The sequence below is a fragment of the Triturus cristatus genome, chromosome 1_2 (genome assembly GCF_964204655.1).
Source record: "Triturus cristatus chromosome 1_2, aTriCri1.1, whole genome shotgun sequence".
NCBI lineage: Eukaryota > Metazoa > Chordata > Amphibia > Caudata > Salamandridae > Triturus > Triturus cristatus.
Window position 1 is genome coordinate 306,306,517 of NC_140580.1, and position 20,561 is coordinate 306,327,077.

The 20,561-nt window shown below is 45.2% G+C and overlaps 1 protein-coding gene across 1 annotated transcript in view; it reads right to left on the minus strand.

The window, feature by feature from the left end:
• PPA1 (inorganic pyrophosphatase 1) overlaps positions 1 to 20,561 on the minus strand; it is a 212,331-nt gene that overhangs the window by 86,206 nt on the left and 105,564 nt on the right. Inside the window, exons 3-5 of the mRNA XM_085603855.1 lie at positions 19,048 to 19,101; positions 18,008 to 18,127; positions 2,991 to 3,077 (exon numbers count right to left, since the gene is read on the minus strand). Coding sequence (XP_085459981.1) covers positions 2,991 to 3,077; positions 18,008 to 18,127; positions 19,048 to 19,101 — 261 coding nt within the window. The remainder of the gene's footprint in view (positions 1 to 2,990; positions 3,078 to 18,007; positions 18,128 to 19,047; positions 19,102 to 20,561) is intronic.

Genomic DNA, 20,561 nt, shown 5'->3' on the forward strand with positions numbered 1-20,561 from the left:
AATTTTTCCCTAAAATCTGAACACAATCGCACCACATTATGAGAAATCTTAGTTTTTTCCAAACGTACTTCTGAACTTGTCCCTAGTCACGTTTTTTTTTCTTTTTTGCTACAGAGCATTCTTTTAGAACAGACATTTAACCATTTTAAATGAAGGGTCAGTGGGTACACAACTGAAAAAAAATACTTATGTTGAGCTCTAGCTCCATTGTAAGCTGTGGTGGTGGTCTTCATTGCCGCAAAGATAGGAAGAATACTGCGGACACTGGAGTTCTCCACTTTGCTTGACCCACTCAGCCATGTTCACATGGTAATGTGCTCCATGCTAATATAGTCCACCCTCTTTTAAGCTGTCTTATCAAGCCGGTTTTAGGACAAGCACTCAGATTTAGGTTTTTCTGTACTCTGTTCTGGGGTGGACTAGAGTGTCTCCAAGAAACCTGCTGCAGTCGAGTTAGGGCATGATCTCCAGTGGGGTCAATGGTCCAGGGTTCATATTGGTCACTTGTGGATTGGGGGATCAGCGTAAACTCCCTCTTCATGGGTATTTAAGGGATTCAACACAGCCCTTCCATCCAGTAGTGTGATTTATGCTTTCAATATTTAGTGATGTGCTGAGGGAAAGTGGCCTTTCTGGCTAGTTAATGGACACATTTTTATCACCCACTCCTCCCCACCAAAGTCTATCTAGGATACTGTAGTATGGCTCATTGCATGTTCAATATGTTTAGTATTTTTTTTGCATTTGTTTTAGAGTTATGTTATCAGCATTTGTAAAGGAAGTGTCTACCATTTCTATGGCCCGACTGAGCTATGAGAGTCTGGGGAGCAGCCTGTTCTGTACGGGATGGAATTTTTCCTCAGCTAAGTGTTTAGTTAGTGAGGTTTGGTTGCTCAATCAGTTGTTTAATAATGGTTAGTATTGGTTAATTTGAACACAAAATATGCTTAAAAATCTCCTTAGAGTTACTATGTTTAGGTCAGGCCCTCCAGCATTACGCGAATCAACCGCAAAATCAGCTAAGGAGCGTAATTTTAAAATTTTGGCCGCAAAAAAGGCTTTCCAGTAGACCTAAAAAAAAAATCGTAACTTCTTATTGGCTGTACACACACGCGTCACTATGTTCCGCCGTACAGCGGTAATAGCTGCTTCTTCCTGCCACATACAGTTAGCCCGAACTGACTCTGGACCAGACAAGCTGATACTAAAACCACTGTATGACTTGTGGCAGACTAAGCTCGACCTATGACTCAGAATCCTCATTTACAGTCCTGATGCTTTTGGATCTGGATGAAGGTGGAGCGTGACCCTATTCTGCCTGCTAGACTCCCTTCCTCAGTAGATGCATAAACAAAAGCATTGGCATAGCCAATAGGTCTTGCCTTTGGGACCTTATAAGTGTTTCGCCATGCAACAGTTGATGTTGTACCAAGGATATTGTGCTGCATAACTAAATACTTATAAGGTCCCAAATAAGAGACCTATTGGCTATGCCAATGCTTTTTAACCCTTGATCTCGGTTAAACTTTATTCCCCTGCAAATAACTTCATAAAATTTGACAAGCATGCTAGATCTTGACTGCATGCCAGAGTACCAATTTCGGAGATCTGTCCACGAGATCCAAAGTAATAGAAAATAATAAGAAAAAGACCATTTCAAAATACGACTGAATCATAACTACATAGTTGCAACTCCCACTGCATAATACATTCACTGGAGAAAAAAAAAAATGAAGTTTAGTTCTAGTTTAGATATGGCTTACTTTTATAAATGGGTGTACTGAGCATGGCAGCAACAGTCCATTATGGTGTTGGTGATGCATTGCATACTTGGTGAACTTCGAGGGGGACTTACTTTTTTTATTGTCCACTCATGGATAACCAACCTTTAAGTGTTTTTTTTAGTTAATTTCTTTAAAACAATTGTTTTTTATATATACTGTATTGCATTATATTCACTCCTTTGGAGGCGTACAAGGCCACAGGCCTTGTTCACAACCCTATTCGGTAGCCTGCTTTCGAGGCACAAGGTTTCAACCGAGCACAAAGAGTTAACCAAAAACCCATAGCCTAGATTGTTTTTGGTTTTAGTTAAAAATTGTGATTTTAAATTTCCCAATTTTCTGAAAATGCAGGTTTCCGAATACAAACTACTGCAAATTCCACCTCCCTCTTCCAAGCCTTGGGCGCCCATTAGCATTCTGTGGGGGTCGGTCACCTCTAATAGTGCCCCTCCTCTGATGTGGATTCCCTCTCCCCCAGTGCTTACAATTCGGATTACAATTTTTGGGCAGCTTGAAACTGTTTCGTCTTTATCAGTCAGTCACAATTTTCAAAAAATCCAACTGTGATTGAAAGAATCAGTTTTGGAAACTGAGATTTTGAACAGCCAAGATATACAGAAGTGTTCATCCATGACGTTTTGCCAAATGCCAATATCTCAAAAACGACTGCATTAATTTACCCCAAAACACGAAAAGCATGTTTTCTGAGTAAATACCACTTTCATGCTAAGTTTGGCGTAAATACGTTTGAGTTGTTGCTGCTAACAAAAATGTCAAACTTTATTTTTTGTTTAAATGCCACCTTAACTTTACTGCCACTGTGCGAAAATGGGCCACTTGGTCCTGAAAGGCATATCGTAAGATTGAGTTACAGGCAAATACAAATTCCTCTTCAATAGAAAGTTAAGCTGAATCAACTACATAGTGGTGGCTGTCACTGAGTAACATATATAATAAAAAAAATACGTATTCAGCACGGCCCTGTGAAGCCCATATACATCAAAGACACACATGTCAAGGGAGGTGCCCCTCTAACCTTTACTTACTCCTGTGCCAGACGTTTTCTCCAATGTGTGCCTTATTTTGATGATCAGCCAGGTTAATCCTCATTTTCATACAATGTCATTTAATAAGAATTCAATTCAACATGTTCAATGTAATTTAGATCAAAAGAGCGTTTCACTTTAAAAGCTAAAACAAAAATACCTTGCTTCCGATATCACAGACATCGATTGGGTCGTTATCTCCACCAAAGCCGGTGTTCTCATCTATGTGCTTGGGGTTCTCCCATGTCTAGGAAAGGATAATTAGTCACATTTAGTATTGCAGGACACCAGTGAAAAACTGGCTTCCTATAGCGTTTAGTCTGAAAAAACTTAAAATGTACAATTTTAAGTGCATGTGCTTATTCATAAACTTCTTAAATATCACATAACTACACAAGCAATACAACAACTTTAGAGGTTTGGCCCAATTAGTCCGATTTAAGAGGCACTACGTCAACCCACCAGATTTTTTAATTGATCATTGTTTTTTTGAATAAACTTCTAGAACCTGATGCCAATATATTTATTTAGCAAATATTCTTGGAAGGCTATTCTTGGAATGCGTGACGACTCTCCCCCTTCTTAATATGTTGGTTAAACATTCGCTATACAAAATTCAAAATTTCCAGATTAACTAATCGCCAGATTAATTTCACTCTATTGACAAATCATTTTGCACAACTTCTAACATTACTACATAGGTTTAGAAATCCACAGAATTTCAACTGAAGACCACCACAGACGTCTTGTAAGTAGGTCGAAAGACTACAAACTGAGGTTTCAGAAGTGATAAAGGTTAATGGAACGACTTCAGATGCAAAGTATATTTTTAAACCGGGATCCGACCCATCACGAAGGTCCAGGTCTATTTTGGTTACAGTTGCAGGATTTTGTTATCCACCCCACCTTAGAGATAGAAGTTAAATTCGTGTAGCAAATAAAAAAAAAACAATTTCATACAAATTTACACACCTATTACTTTGCTGCAATAATAGGAGCGGTTCAAAATAATATTGTCAAAGTTATAACAGAAGAAAAGCCCAACCTGTATGGCGCTTTTCTTCAGTTTCAATACAAACCCTCTGACCAGAGGGGGATACCCCAGAAAGCATGCAACAAACGTACAACTGTTCATCATTTTAGGTGTGCGCAGTCCAACTTAGCCTTATCAAAGTTAAAAACGGGAAACTGGCACTACAACGCAGCAGTTTCCACGCAAACCTTAACCACGCATGCATTACATGGCATGCGTGGTTACCACGAAAGCCTTTACCACGCATACCTTTACTACGAGATACGTAGTAAAGGCATGTATGGTAAAGGCAAAATTAGAAAAAGGGGGCGGGGGGGGGGGGGGGGGCATGCCAACCTTCCTAAGCCTCCCTGATCAGAGCACTGAGGCGCTGTGAGAATAACCTGGGTGGATGCCTCTTTATGGGCAAATTGGACGTTTTTTGGGGAAAAATGGCACTTGAGATTGTTATTTGTTAGCTGAAATAATGAATATGCTACTTACCAGTATGCATCTGTTCTTGGCATGTAGGGCTGCTGACATTCATATCTGTGCATAGATCGCCGCCTAGTGTTGGGTCCGGATGTTTGCACGTTGTTGTCCTGGAAGAGTCTTCGAAGTATCCTTGGATAGGTGACTCCTCCCCTGGACTACAGTGCGCATGGGCATCCTCTCCATCCTCAGATTGTTTTTCGCCATTGTGGCAGTGATGGAGTAGATACAGAAAGTGATGACCATGCTATACAGTAATTCTGAGAGCTGCAGCTGTGACAGGCGCCGGGGAGGAGGGAGGGCGATATGAATGTCAGCAGCCCTACATGCCAAGAACAGATGCATACTGGTAAGTAGCATATTCAGTTCGAGGCATGTGGGCTGCTGAATTCATATCTGTGCATAGAATACATAGCAGTGCCCTCTATTGGCGGCGGCTACCCGTGCCAGCTGCAGCGGTCTGAAAAAGTGTTTTGAGAACAGCCTGTCCTACAGCTGCCTGCTGTTTTGACTGCACATCTACGCAATAGTGTTTTGTAAATGTGTGTGTAGTGGACCATGTGGCTGCTCTGCATATATCATGCAGGGGAATATTTCCTAGGAAGGCCATGGAAGCCCCCAACTTACGTGTTGAGTGGGCTCGTGGTGGAATAGTTAATGTGCGTTTTGCCTTTTGATAACAGATTTGAATACACTTAACTATCCATCTGGCTATCCCTGCTTTGGAGATGGCGTTACCTTTGTGGTGTGGGGCAAAGGCAACGAACAGTTGTTTTGTCTTCCTGAATGGTTTAGTCCTGTCGATGTAGTACATGAGGGCCCTCCGTACATCTAGTGTATGTAGTGCCCTTTCTGCAACAGTTTGTGGGTTTTGGAAGAAAACGGGCAGTTCAATGGTCTGATTCATGTGGAACTGCGATATTACCTTGGGCATGAATTTGGGGTTGGTACGTAGTACGACCCTGTTGGCGTGAACCTGAATAAATGGCTCTTGAACGGTTAGTGCCTGGAGTTCACTAACTCTTCTTAGGGAAGTGATCGCTATTAGGAAGGCCACTTTCCAGGTAAGGAATTGAATCTCGCAGGAGTGTAGAGGTTCAAAGGGTGGAGCCATCAGGCGTGTGAGGACCAAGTTGAGGTTCCACATTGGAGCCGGTGGGTGACTAGGTGGAATGACTCGTTTGAGCCCGTCCAAGAATGCTTTGATGGCAGGCACTCTGAATAGAGAGAGGTGCTGCCTGGTTTGCAGATAGGCTGAGATTGCGGTCAAATGGACACGTATAGAGGTGTACGCCAGATTGCATCGATAGAGGTGTAAGAGATAACAGATGATGTTTTGGATGGATGCGTCCAGCGGGTTGATGTCATTATTACCGCAATAAACGACAAACCTTTTCCATTTGGCTGCATAGCGAGCTCTGGTAGTGGGTCTCCTGGCCTCCTTGATGATGTCCATACAGTCAGGTGGCAGGTTGAGATAGCCAAACTCTAGGACTTCAGGAGCCAGATCGCCAGGTTCAGCTGTTGCGGATCTGGGTGCTGAACCTCTCCATGGTTCTGCGTCAAATGCGCGGGTTTGATCCGCAGCCTTTGATGCGGCACCACGGAAAGTTCGAGGAAGGTGGTGTACCACGGCTGGCGTGCCCACGTGGGAGCAACTAGGACGAGTGTCAGGGAGTGTTGTCGGAGTTTGCGGGCCACTAGCGGCATCAATGGCGCTGGGGGAAAAGCGTACGCAAATCTGCCGGACCAGTTCATCCATATCGCATTGCCCTGCGACTGCGGATGTGGGAACCTGGCGGCGAAGCTTTGGCATTTTGCGTTTGCTTGTCGCGAATAGGTCTATCTCCGGATAACCCCACTGCTGGAAGTACGGTTGGAGTACTGATGGGTGTAACTCCCACTCGTGCATCTGGTGGCTGTGTCTGCTGAGCAGATCCGCCATCTGGCTGTCCTTGCCAGGGAGGTGTTCCGCCATGAGGAACATGTTCCTTTGAATGGTCCACTTCCACATGCTCTGAGCCAGATGAGACAACTGTGGAGAGTGTGTTCCTCCCTGTTTCTGTATGTAGTACATTGCGGTCATGTTGTCCGTCCGAATCAACACGACCTTGTTGCATAGATGTACTTTGAATGCCTTCATGGCTAGGAAGATTGCCATCATTTCCAGAAGGTTGATGTGCAACTTCTTTTGTTGTGTTGTCCATAGTCCCTGCACTGTGTAGTGGAGTACATGAGCTCCCCATCCCTGGAGGGACGCGTCCGCTGTCAGTACTATTTGTGGGACAGGCTCTTGGAATGGTCGGCCCTTGCAAAGGTTGTGTGGGTTCCACCAATGCAGAGAGTTGTATGCCCGACCGCTCACCAACACTAGGTCTTTCAACTGTCCTTGAGCCTGATTCCACTGACGTGCTAGGCACTCCTGAAGTGGGCGCATATGTAATCTCGCGTGCGGGACTATGAAGATGCAGGAGGCCATCATGCCTATCAACTGCATAAACACTCGCGCAGGAAGTGAGTGATTGGGTTTGAACTTGGAGATCAGCAGTTGTATGCTGTTGATCCTCATTAAATTTGGCTGAGCTGTGGCCGCCAGAGTGTCTATAGTCGCACCTAGGTACTGTTGTACGTGTGCGGGCTGGAGATGGGACTTTGGATAATTTAGTGAGAATCCCAGACTGTGAAGAAGATGAATGGTGCGGGACATGTGGCTTGCGCATTGCTGGGCTGACTTCGCTTGAACGAGCCAGTCGTCTAGGTAGGGGTAGACGTGTATATGCTGCCTCCGTAGATGTGCTGCCACTGTAGCTAGGCACTTCGTGAAAACCCTGGGCGCTGTTGTCACGCCGAAGGGAAGGACTTTGAACTGATAGTGCTGCCCCTGAACAGTGAACCTGAGGTATTTTTTGTGTGAGGGGTGGATGGGTATGTGAAAGTACGCATCCTTGAGGTCCAGTGTGGCTAGGAAGTCTCCCTGCTTGAGAAGCGGAAGGACTTGCTGTAGAGTGAGCATGTGAAAGTGCTCTGAAAGAATGTACTGGTTCAGGGGTCTCAGATCTAATATAGGTCTGAGCGACCCGTCCTTTTTTGGAATTAAGAAGTAGAGGGAGTACACTCCCGCACCCTGCTCGTGGATGGGTACGACCTCTATAGCGCCTTTTAGAAGCATACTTTGCACTTCTTGCTGTAAGAGCGTCAAGTGCTCTGAGGACATAGGACGGCTTCTTGGTGGTATTGTGGGTGGAGTGGAGGTTAACTCCAGACAGTAACCGTATTTTACAATATCTTTGACCCACCTGTCCGTGGTGATGGAATTCCACGTGGACAGGAACCTTTGTAGCCTTCCCCCGACAGGTGTTATGTGGTCGGGAGGAAGGGAGAGGGCGTCACTGCTTGTTCTTGGGGGAGGACCTGGTGTTGCCGTAGCCGCGTCCTCTGCCCTTTGTGCTGGAGCTACGATATCCACCTCGGGTGTTTTTATCATAGGTGGTCTGTGTATTGCCTTTGTTATATGTTTGTTGTGACCCCTGTCCTCTACCTGCTCCCTTGTTTCCGGGGCGACGAAAGGAGCCGCTCCGAAAGGACTGAGTTTGGAGAGCGCCCATGGACTTTGCAGTGTCCGTGTCCTTTTTTATTTTCTCAAGGGTGGTGTCAACCTCTGGCCCGAATAAATAGTCGGGGTTGACAGGCTGGTTCAGTATATTATTTTGTACCTCAGGCTTGAATCCTGAGATCCGTAGCCAGGCATGTCGTCGCAGCATGACGCTTGTGTTTATGGCTCTGGCAGCCGTGTCTGCAGCATCTAGTGCGCATTTGATGGAAGCGTTCGTTAGTAGCTGTCCTTCTCTGATGAGCATTTCTGCGCCTTCCTTGAACTGGTCAGGGAGATGTTGGAATATCTGCTCCAGTGTGTCATAATGCGCTCTATCATAGCGAGCAAGGAGCGCTTGAGTGTTGGCTATGCGCCATATGTTGGCAGCTTGGGCGGCAACTCGCTTGCCAGATGTTTCTAACACCTTGGACTCTTTGTCCGGGGGAGGAGCGTCACCTGTCGTTTGCGAGTGTGCCCTCTTGCGTGCATTCGCTACGACGATGGAGTCGAGTGGTAATTGTCCTCTGATGTAAGTAGGATCCCCAGGTGCTGATCTGTATTTTTTATCAATCCTGGGGTTTATCACTCGTGCCCTGGTGGGTTCTTTGAAAATGTCCTTGGCTGGTTTGAGGACCCCCTTCAACATTGGCAGAGTCTTTACATGTCTTTCTGAGGATGCAAAGGTGTCCATTAGAAAGTCATCTTCGATGGTATCAGAGTGAAGCTGTACCCCATGGTTATTCGCAGCACGTTCAATAAGAGCGTTGAACGCCGCAGTATCCTCCGTAGGAGATGTTTTTGCCCCATAGAGTTGTTGGTCCTGTGCATCGAGAGGTGCACTGGGGTCTGCAGGGTCGCCCCAAGTTAGATCAGGGTCCTGCTGGTCGTCCGTGTCTACATGGTAGGGGACTTGGTCATCTATGTAGTCCTCCAATGCATCCGTAACGGAGCGTGTGGGGGAGAACCGGTGTGGATCCTGGTAGGATGAATGGAAGGGTTCATAAAGGAGAGGTTCCGATTCTGTAGGCAACTTCCTTTTTAGTGGGATCCTGAAAGGGTCCAACGGCGGCTCCGAAGTTATCCTTCGGTCATGGAGAATCATCCTGCCAGTGTCGGCGTCGATGATACGTGCCGGAGACGTCTCGGCAGGTGTGACCGTAGGTTGGGCGACCCGTGTCCTGAGTTGGAACATTTTTGGGATTGTCGACGGAGGCAAGCCGAATGTAATGTTGGCCGGCACCGAAGAGGCTGCTGGAGCTCCGATCGAGCCGGAACCCGACGTGTCCTGGAGGACAGCTGCGGTTTTGCTGGCTTGCGTCGCACCAGGTCGTACTTGGGGCGTCTTCGAGGCCTTGGCACCGGCCAGGCTGGTAGAGGCCGTGGATTTTTTCGGCGCCGGCGGTTCATCGAGTCGAGGTGCAGAGATCACCATCGAAGTCTTCGATACCTGAGGCTTAGGTGTCGTCGAGGGAGCGGTGCGAGACCCAGCAGGCGGTACGGCCCTTGGTGTCGTCGGTGCCGGCAGCCGAGAAGGTTTGTCGGTGCCGATGGCTTTTTTCCGTTTGTCGACTCCAAAGTCGCCCGCTTCAAGTTCGGCACCGAAGTCCCTCTTGGTGCGGTCGGTGCCGACGCGTTGCGCTGGCGTCGAAGGCCTCGATCCGACCAGCGCCAGTTTCGGTTTCGGTGGAACCGGAGCAGCTTTCGGTTTCGGTTTTGTGGTAGGGAAACCAGCCTGTTTATGTAGTAATGGCTGCCGCTGAACGTCCGAGGCCGGGCCCGAGGGCGGGGCCGAAGAACTGCGGGATGGGTCTTGGGTAAGGCCCGAAGGCGATCCCTCGACTGGAGCCACAGGCTGTGGCACTGGTGATTCAACGTTTTGAACAGGTAGGCCTTGTTCATCATTGGAGCTACTCTCTTCGGCCCCTAAGGCCTCCTCGTCGTCTCCTACCTCGGTGTCGTCTTCACCTCTGTGGAAGAGTGACTCGTCTACCTCATCCGATCCGGGTTCATGTTCGGAAACGGGACTGGAGGGCAAGACTTCTAATTCCTCGACGTCTTCGGCCTCGTCGAAGATGTCTGTTGGGGCCGGTGCCGCGTGCTGCGCTTCGAGTCTCGCCGCTCGTCGATTCCGCAGAGTCTTCTTGGAACGGAACCGGGCACAGGCCATGCATGTCGATTCGTCGTGGTCCGGCGAAAGGCATTTGTTGCACACCGGATGGACGTCGATGTGTGGGTACTTCGCATTGCATACCGGACACCTTTTGAATGGCGTCCTCGATTCCATCGTCGAAGTAGTCGATGGACAGGTAAATGCGAAAAAAGTCGGTGCTGAAGTTAGTAGACTAACAGGATTGTATCGAAACCCGATCGATAAACAGTACCGACGCAAACTAAAGGCCTTTTGGCCTCGAAAAAATATTTTCCTAACTTGAGCTAAGATAGCACATCCGAACCCAATGGCGGAAAAAAACAATCTGAGGATGGAGAGGATGCCCATGCGCACTGTAGTCCAGGGGAGGAGTCACCTATCCAAGGATACTTCGAAGACTCTTCCAGGACAACAACGTGCAAACATCCGGACCCAACACTAGGCGGCGATCTATGCACAGATATGAATTCAGCAGCCCACATGCCTCGAACCAGTATAGTCACAGGTGGCACTACAGCACAACATAAAAGTTCAGACGCAAGTCTCATTGGCAAACTAGGTCTCTGAATAGGGTTGCATTGTATGGATTTATAGTATTTGTATAGCGCTGCCTACCCTATATGAGCACTCAAGCACTTGTCCAGTTGCAATTTAAACTCTTCAGTATTACTGGTAAAGTCAGATTTTAAATAACTATTTTGAAAATGCCACTTTTAGAAAGCTAAAGACACACAATTGATGAACGCAATGCAGAACAAATCATAACATTCACCTCCAGGTAAGAGATCTGGGTTAAATCAATCATTCTTTTCCTCACCATGCAAGCCCAATTTAGACCAGGCCATCTGCAAATCAGTCTTGACCCTGTGCCAACATAGGAACATTCCAGCCCGAACTGCCAAGCCAGGTCCTCCCTGGACCGCAAACAAGCATCCTAGGACCGGTTTCGGGGTTTCACCCCCCCCATCAGCCAGGATAGTTTGAATCCAGTGGATTTAGGCCCAGATCTTTGTACTAGAATGAATGTATGACATTTTTCTGAGTTACGTCCATCAATTGCTCTTTTTGCATTTTTAGAAAGCTGGCATTTCCTGGTCTAAAGGTTATGGGGCTTTTCTGTGAGTTACTAGCTGTCTTGGACTGTTGAGGTCTTCGCCACTGGGAAATGTGTATTGCTCCCAGACTGCAGACAAAGGGCTTGTGTGGGGGAGGGTGATGGTGTTCCCTTGACAGTAAGGCATGTGGGGTGTGATCCAAAACTAGTTACATTTCAAAGGAGGCCTCTCCTGTCACAGGCAGATGCAGTTAACAGCCAGGCCAGCTTCCTCTTTACCAGCTAGCCAATCTGGCTCCAAACACAGTTGGCCCCTTTTGACTTTACAGTGACAGGCGTGTCAGAGGTTTACATATAAAACTTGAGGCACTCTTCAAAAGGACTGTTGAAAGTTGTTTTTGTTCAACCAGACTGCTTTCTCAGCGCTTCTGTGGGATACAAGGACTGCCTCAAACTGGATGTTGGTGTTGACTGGGGGTGGACACAAGAATGACCATAGTAATTACCATAGAATTACAGTTACCATAGTAACACACACACACACACACACACACACACACACACAACCTTGTTTAGTGTGTCCGAAAGCTTCTGCCATCATGAAAATGACCAAAGTGGGTATGGTTAGCCCTTGGAACTTTTAAATCTTGTATTAGGGAGGCCCGGGGGGGGGGGGGGGGAGGCAGGCAGTCCAGGTCACTGGATTGTGCCTGGCATAGATGTTGCACCTCCAAGAACCCACTTCAGATTACAGATCACTTGTGGACCTGTGAAAGAACCAGAGAGGACTGGACCTAATGTAAGTAATGAGCATTAAGACTGGACCTACTCTTTCTTGTACCCTGAACAAAGACGTGGACCCCAAGGGTCATAAGGCTGACCTGTTAAAGATACAAGAGACCTTTTCCTGCAACTTTTCAGCTGCCCAGTGGCAACTAGACCCATAGTGGATCCTGCTGTGCACTCAACCAGACACCATGCAAATCTTTAAGGGCCTCCCATGAGGTCCTGGGGGGCCTTTAGATGTGTGCTCCTGTGGTGGACTGGAAATTAAAGGACTAAAGTTAGAAGGCAAAACCTTTGACAAGTACAAACCAGGTTAGTGTAGCTTAATCGCGAATAGCACCTAATTGCACATATTTCCTCTTCTACCACAACCACTGACTATTATCGGCACTTTGTGTTTCCTGGCATTATTTTAACTTACATTTTAAAAATTTAAAAAACGCTGGTTCTACTTATTTTATTCCTTTTGGGATTTTTATGGTTTTGTATTTGGACTTTATTACTGTTTGAGTAATCCATTATACTTTACATATTGCCTCTAGGTTAAGCTGGACTGATTTGTGCCAAACTACCAAAGAGTTGACCATGGGTTTATTTAGTAACTTTTGTGGCAGTCAAGTGACCTGGATTAATGGTAGTAATAACCCCTGGATCCAACTAGAGCCCAGCATCTCCCAAAAGACAACTTGGGAGCAATCGGAACCCTACCCCTACCGGTTACCAGTGTCCTTAACATTAGGTCCGGTTCAGGTGACTGTGGGCACTGCCCAATCATACGGGCTGGAGGTTGTGGAGTGAGGGGCATCTATGCGCTGTCATGTTTTCCTGGCAACAGACAAGGTTCAATACACTTTCAGCTCCCAGGCTTCATTTCAAGTTAGTGTAACAAGAAACTCAACCTCAAATCCTGCACTTAATTCTGCTCCTAAGCCAAAAACCAACCGCTGTATAAAGAAAAATAGAGAGAAAGAGTTCCTAGTTTGAAGAACCACTCAGGTAAGTGGAGGACCACTCTATGTCCTCTGTTGCCCTCACACACCCCGAAAGGTGTCATGCTTCATCATCGGGCGGTTGCTCCTCGTAGGGCCGGCGCTGCAATTCCCTACGGGCCCCCGAAGGGTCACTTTTTCGGAGATCTTTTAGGATACGCCGGATGGTGCATGTGGGTATGTGGAAAGTGGGTTCTGTATGGAGGGTAAAAAAGGTGCGTGCAAGTGAGTGAAAAACATGGTGGGTCATCATGCAGCAACTTGTATAGATGTACCCTGAGCAGAATTAAACTGCTAAAAAATTATGACCCTGAAGGCACTATCTGCTCATGGATCAGGGATCAAAGGTGAGGGCAACAGAGGACATAGAGTGGTCCTCCACTTACCCGAGTGGTTCTTCAAACTAGGAACTCTTTCACTCCTTATTTATTTTTAAGGGCTCGGGTGACTTTTTGCACCTGCCCGCAGGAACTTTGTCCTCCTGGAAATATGTACCTAGTCTTGGGAGCATGGACACTGGACCTTTTTTTAGCTCCTAGATCCCCCCCTTTTTTTGTGTTTGATATAAAGAAAAATAGATTCAGTACTGGCAATTAATTATACAACCAAATCACAAAAACGAATTAATTTAGACAAATTCATTGGTTGTCATATTTATGTAGCGATTGATGCCACCAACAAGGTTTACGAATCTTTTAATCATGCAGCAGCTCTCATTGATGAATGATGGTGTCATGTTTTAAAAGTTGTGAACCGGGTAGCTGTTCCTGGGCTGTTCTCGCAACCATTGCTCTGCTGCGGGGCTGTGACTATGCTCCGAGCATAGGCTGTAGTTCGGTTTAGCTTTGTACACAGAGATCCAACATAATCTCAAGGAGGGTGTACATCAGCAACTCCTTAGAATTCAGGGACATCAAGAGAATAACTTTTTCCCTGCAGTACATTCTACCATGAGAAAGTGAACAATGGTATCGTAGGGCACAGTTGTCGGAGGCAGCAATTATGTTCATGTCTCAGCTCCTGTGCCCTTTTAGGAAGCAGAAAAATATGGGGACAGGGCTGGGTTCTGTTCCAAGTCCGGCCGTGGGTGGTAGAGCTTTTGGCACTTTTACTCCTAGTTCAGACATTGTTTCCAGGCTTCTTCCCTGAAGAAACAGTATTACGGTTTTCTCTTTTCTCCTCCGACACTGAATCCTTTTGAGTCAATGCCAGGATTTCAGGTGGCAATCGAATGACTGTGTAGATCTTCAGAAAAAGCAGATCAGACATCAAGCCCTACATGACTGGTGCTTACTGTGGATGGAAGCGTGTGTGGGGGGGGGGGGGGTATGGGGGTTTATCGGATGGGGTGGCGGGAACTGCGATCCTAGAGGAGGACATTTCGTGAGGAGAACCTCATAAAAAGTACCAGAAAAGTTAAGTGAGAGGCAGGTAAAGGAGGTGACAATACCAGGACAGAGGGTGACGAGCACTTGGATGTCACTGAGGGGAACTCAATGAAGACACTGCTGCCTAAAGTTTCAAGATTAAGTAAGGTGCAGCTAAGATGTGGGTGCACTCTTGTTCGAGACGTAATAGACTAGGAAGGTTTTGGTGGCAATAGATACTTCTTTTGTAAAATGATTACATATTGCTCTACTTGATCCTTACATAAGCTAAAATCAATGCATTCGTTTTTCTTAGTGAGGTCTCCTGACCAGTCCATTAGAATGCAAAATGACTGCCACTCACTGTCCTTACGGTGAGAACGATCCTATTTTTGCTACATTTGGTCATTATTGAGGTTTTGTTCCCCTCAAGAGATGGATGAACCAGGTTGAAGATTCTGCAAAACGTTAATGCACTGAAATGTGTATGCCAGCTTCTGAAGAATCAGAACAAGATAACATGAATTTGTTGCAGGATTTCGTGTGTGAATAATAAACACCCAAGTTTTGTGAGAATGAAAGCATATAAGAAATTGCTAAAAAACGCAAAATTAGAATGGGAGGCAGATGGTTGGTCCGCTATTACATCCGCACTTGTGGCTAAGGACCCAAGGTCTTTTTGGAACCTTGTCCACACTGGAAAATCAGAAGGCAGGTCTACAATTGCTCCAAACGTATCCGAAGAAGCATGGTCTTCTTATTTTAAAGATCTTTATTCTCTTTCTCCTACACTTATAAGTGAAGCCCCTCCGAGCCTATTGGCTCCGAATCCTATGTGGTCAGTGCAACCATTCACGTTGGTGGAAGTCCTGTAGGCCATTTCAAGTATTCAGCCAAACAAAGCACCGGGACTTGATAGGATCCCAGGTGATTTATATAGAGAAGAACCGATAGTCTGGGGCCCATACCTACAGGTATTATTTAACGCGATATTGCAGGGGCTACCACTCCCAAGCACTTGGCTGGGGGCGGAGATAATTCCAATTCATAAGAAGGGTTCTCCGCTTCAACCCTCTAATTATAGGCCTATTAGCCTTATTGATGTGACCCAAAAAAATCTATGCCAGGCTCCTGTTACAACGATTACAGGCTTGGTCCAACGACAACAACATTCTGACGCCGCTCCAGGCGGGATTTAGGGCCAAATATCAACAATTGACCAACTATTCCGGTTGCAAGTCCTTCACTGGAAGCATGTGGTCCTGGAAGGGGGTAGTCTATATCTCACATTCGTCGACTTAAAGTCCGCATTTGATATGGTGGACCGGAACCAGTTATGGACTATTTTACTAACAATGGGGGTTCCGCCATACTTACGCCATCAGTTTAAGATCTTACATGAAGGCACTCGCTAGAGTTCGTTTTGGTAGGCAAGGTCAGCTAACTGGACCATTCCCGATTGAGAAAGGCGTTAGACAGGGCTGTGTGCTTGCCCCGTCCCTGTTTTCTCTCTTCCTCAACGGGCTTATCGAAGATCTCCTAGCCATAAACGACATTGACTCCCCCAAATTGGCTGCTCAAAGATTTCCCGCACTAATGTTTGCGGATGACACGCTGCTGCTTTCGAAATCCCCAATGGGGATGCAGCGGGTGTTGAACCAGTTTTCCAAATTCTGTATTAAAAGGAACCTGGTGGTCAATATAAATAAGACGAAGTACATGGTTTTTAATGCCAATACTGTTAACTGCCCCCATCCAATGATGGAAGGCAGACCCCTCGAAAGGGTCCCAACTTTTGAATACTTGGCTTTAACTTTGAATGATAAAATGGGGTGGGGTCCTCAACTGGCCAAGGCCAACTTAAGACTAACCCAAAAAGCTGGGGGTATCCTAAAAGTGCAGAAGAATTGTACCCACAAAATAATAAGTGCCCCCCTTGAAATCTTTAGAGTTCAAGCCAGGGCATCATCCATTTACAGGGCGGAACTCTGGGGACATACACCAGTAAGTAACCTATCTATAACTGAAAATAATTTTATAAGGCAATTATTAGATCTGCCAAAAAGTACTCCCTTGGCCCCGCTCAGATTAGATTTGAATATTCGCCCAATCGCAGAAGCTATTGCTGTTCGGCCCCTACTTCACTGGAAGCGCCTGTGGAGCATCCCTGAGCTGGTGAATTACAAGGAGGAGCTCAAAGTAGTCATGGCTTCATTAGGATCTGGTAGGATCCCTTGGTTAACATTTGTAAGACAGTCACTTACATCGACTGGGCTCGAGGAACTGTGGCTAAATCCCGAGGTTTCCTGCCCAGCTATTTCTAAGAAAACCATGACAATGTTGTAAAAGAATCTAACTTAAGGAATCTCTTTTGCTCAGTAAAAACTTCAAGCTTAACTGATATCTTTTTGGACGTTAAGTCCTTTTATAGCTTTGAGCCTGAGATTGATGCAATACAACCTACTTTAGCAAAGAAGCTCTATTTGCAATTTAGATATGGCACCTTGCCTTTTTACTATAATATTGATAGGTGGAAAGGGGGTCCGGCACGTCCTTGCCCAGGTTGTCGAACTGAGGAAGAAACTCCTGTACATGTTATCCTTTTCTGTTCAGCATATGCTAGCATTAGGAGGAAATGGATAATTCAGCTGTGTAAAAATCTGGGTGTAATGCAATATTTGATTTTCTTTAGGATACTAAAAACTGATACCAACGCAGTGATTATTTCTGCAGTAGCCAAATATTTGCTCTCTATGTGGACAATTCGAAGGAACCTGATAAAATAACATTGCTATATACCAGCATTAAGTCTACTGGATAATGAGAGAAAAGATTGCACTTTTTTTTATTTTTTATAATGATCATAGTTTTAACAATTTTAGAATTGGATAGTATTTAAATTGTTTTTACTTTAAGAATACGTCTAATAATCATCTATACAATTGTGATTACATGCATGAATTGAATTGTCTGACCCACTGTATTGATTGTTTTATCTTTATGTGCTTTTATGGTAAATCAAACCGCAATAAAGCTTGATTGAATTGAGAATGAAACAACCTGATTTGAAGTACTGATTATGCAACCACGTACATATGCATGCTTTGCATTAACAAAAGTCTAGGATTATGCAAAATTACAGCTTGCCTGGATTCTCTGAAAGTGAAAAAGAATCAGGAAAGTTCACTAAAAATGAGAAACATTTGGATCCTTGAAAGCACAAAATCCTTGGCTTGGATCAGCTACAGTTTATTTTTGAGGAAGGATGTGACTGCTTTGGTGCCCTAAACTAAGGTGAGGCCTGCCTTAAAGGTACAGGGAATGGTGGTGTTACTGTGCAATATGGTTATGAAGTGAATTATAGACAAGTTGATGTGTGCCAATTCTGCAATCTAATAATGCAGACTATGGGGCTGCTCAGACAATGAGCATACTTACGGTGCTGGTATTAACCACTCTTTTCACTGTTCAACAGCAGTGTATGTACAAAATACAAATTATTGAAACCGCCCAACTATAACACAATAGATTTTTTATGAAAGCATTCGCATCACAGCTTAGGTTACTGAAGACAACATTGAACATACTGCCACGGCGTTTGTTAAATGGCCGAGAAGATTATATTGCTAAAGCCCCCGTTACTGGTCTGTTCACTCCACAAACTGGAATATCAACTTTTTAGTGACCCAGTTTTCCAGACAAAACCACGCCTGCGCTAGTTACACAAACCGTTTACCTGAGGGATGGCGCCGTAATTCCAGATGTAGCCTTTGTGAGGAAATACATTGGCCACGTAACGCAGCTTCCCCTTCTTGACGTCCTGCTTAATGGGGTTCAGGGGATCCTTGGTGGCAATCTGTAAAGAACGAGAGCAGGCGCTTAAGTGCAATGCCCTTTGAACCATTTACAGAACTGCGAAGTGGGGCATGGAACAAGAAGGGATACTGAATGAGACGTGTCTCCAAACAGTAACAAAGAGAAAAAAGATCATAGTCCAGTTGAATTGTAAACTTTAAACAGCGAATAACTTCATTTCTCAGCACGTATTTGCCTTCAGGATAAAACAGCACTTTCGTTTTTAGCATGCAGTGAGGGAAGAACACGTGAGGCGACTGCATTTTGAGGGTGATGGCGTATGTACATAACACAGCACTGTTCATTTATGCTGCTTGCATGAACTACAGTATGAGGTTACAAGAATAAGTGGGTACTTGATAGTAATTTAAGCGAAGGTTCCACAAAGGCCTCCATTTAAAAATGGCCGACGGCCACATTCAGACTGCAACTGAATGGGGACAAGAGCTTAGGAGGTCTTAACCAAGGGCACTTACTGTGTGCATCTTCCAGAGGCAACTCAGTCTAAAAAGATATTCAGGAGTATTGTGCGAATTCACCTTTGTGATAGCGGATCCTACACTACTTTGAGCAAATATATAATGTAAATTATATTTACTTTACGTTCATATTCCATGCCTGGTTTAATAACAACAATATATCGAAACTGGATAGCACAATTTACAATTGCTTATGTGATTATCTACTCTTATAGTTGCAATGTCCTGCAGCTTGCTTTCTGGTACAAGTCAATGTAAATGTACAACAAAGCACGGTTGGGTAGTGGGAAGTAATGGTGAAAATGCAACTACCCACCTACAGCCCAGAACTAAGATACACCCTCGCACTGGGTTACTAAAAGACCCATTTCTGAGTTTCTAGTAATAAGGAGAATAAATTTAAATTGAAAAGAAAAAGGATAAGTAAAAGAAAAGCAGCTACCTCCATTTTTGCGTTGGTCCATCGTGGTACTTCCACAATCATGTTGAACACATCCTGAAAAAACACAAAAAGAAGTTCACTTATAGCATGCAGCCATCAGAAGGTATTGAAACACATTTCCTGAGAAAAAACAATGCAGAGTAAGGACTTCAATCTAAAACCATACACTGGATAAACGATTTGTCACTACCTGCAATTTTGGTTTCATATACGGAAAGGCTAAACCTACCTACAGCCCACATTTTGCTAAGTTACAACCCCTTCCCTTTGAGAAACAAAGTACTATCTGGAGAGAAGTGAATCCTCTGGAAATACTGCTTTCTTACTTTACTGCCTGTGTTGCCACGCAACACACACTTACAGTCCTGCTACTCATTTCAACGACTACAGCATAACGAGTCACACGGCAGGCAGTCCAGCAGAGTTATTAACTTTATTGGATTACAGGGATCCACCCAGAGTGGAAATTGTTTTCAAATGGGCAATGGACGTCATCATGACAGCACTAAAGGATGGGGACATCAAATTAGTGGGCGTGAGTGCCTGCCTTTTTAACTACATCACTATTTGAGTACAATGCTTACTGGCTCCATTTAATAAATAAGTATAGTCTCACAATTGGGTGCCGTCAATCCCCTGGTGTGCATGAGTGGTTGTGAAAACGACTGTTGGGCTACTCCTGTCTCGGGTCCTCTTGTGCATATGTAGCCCCGGGTTTATAGTGTGCTGACAAAGTATAGCAGAGGTTCATTAAGTTAGCACTCTTTCACTCTCCATATGTCCACTATGGAGCTCTCCTGCCCGTACATCAGCCTGTGTAAGCAATGTATGGTGAGTCTACTTCTGAATTTACATCCTCCTCAACTAAGCGGGGACATTTCTTTATGCTTGCCTTCACTATATTAAGGCAAGCCAGTGACCTGGCGAAAGTGACATCTGAAATAAGCATTGGCAAATTCATTAAGTCTTGAATGTGTGACTTATTGACTTTACTAACGGTTTTAGCACCCCGCCACCCCTTGCTGTGCGCCATGGCTAAAAACACACAAAAATTGTGAAAACAAGCATTTGCAATGCAATAGGTCTCGCATTTATAAGAGTTTGAGCTATTGGCATTGTAAAATTACAATGCCCTTTATTTATGTTGTGGTTTTAAAACAAATAAAAAGGCATTGTCATTTACAATGTCAGTAGCATAAACTCGCATAAAAGCAGTGTGTGGAGTGCAGCAGTGTGCAGCAGTGTGCAGCGTGCAGCAGTGTGCAGCAGTGTGCAGCAGTGTGAGGCGTGCAACACTGTTGCGTGCAGCGGCGTGCAGCAGTGTGTGGCGTGGTTTGTAAACAACAAAAAAAGCGGACATCAAAGGAAGGGTGGGAGGGAACGAGCATATGGGGTGTGAGTTATAACGAAAGTTCATTGTTATAGGGGATGCAAGAAGTGAGGCCGAGCGCGCGCTGGCAAAAGCAGTCTGCTGCTTTCAAGTCCGATGCCAGATTCGCGCTTGAATGCCTCAC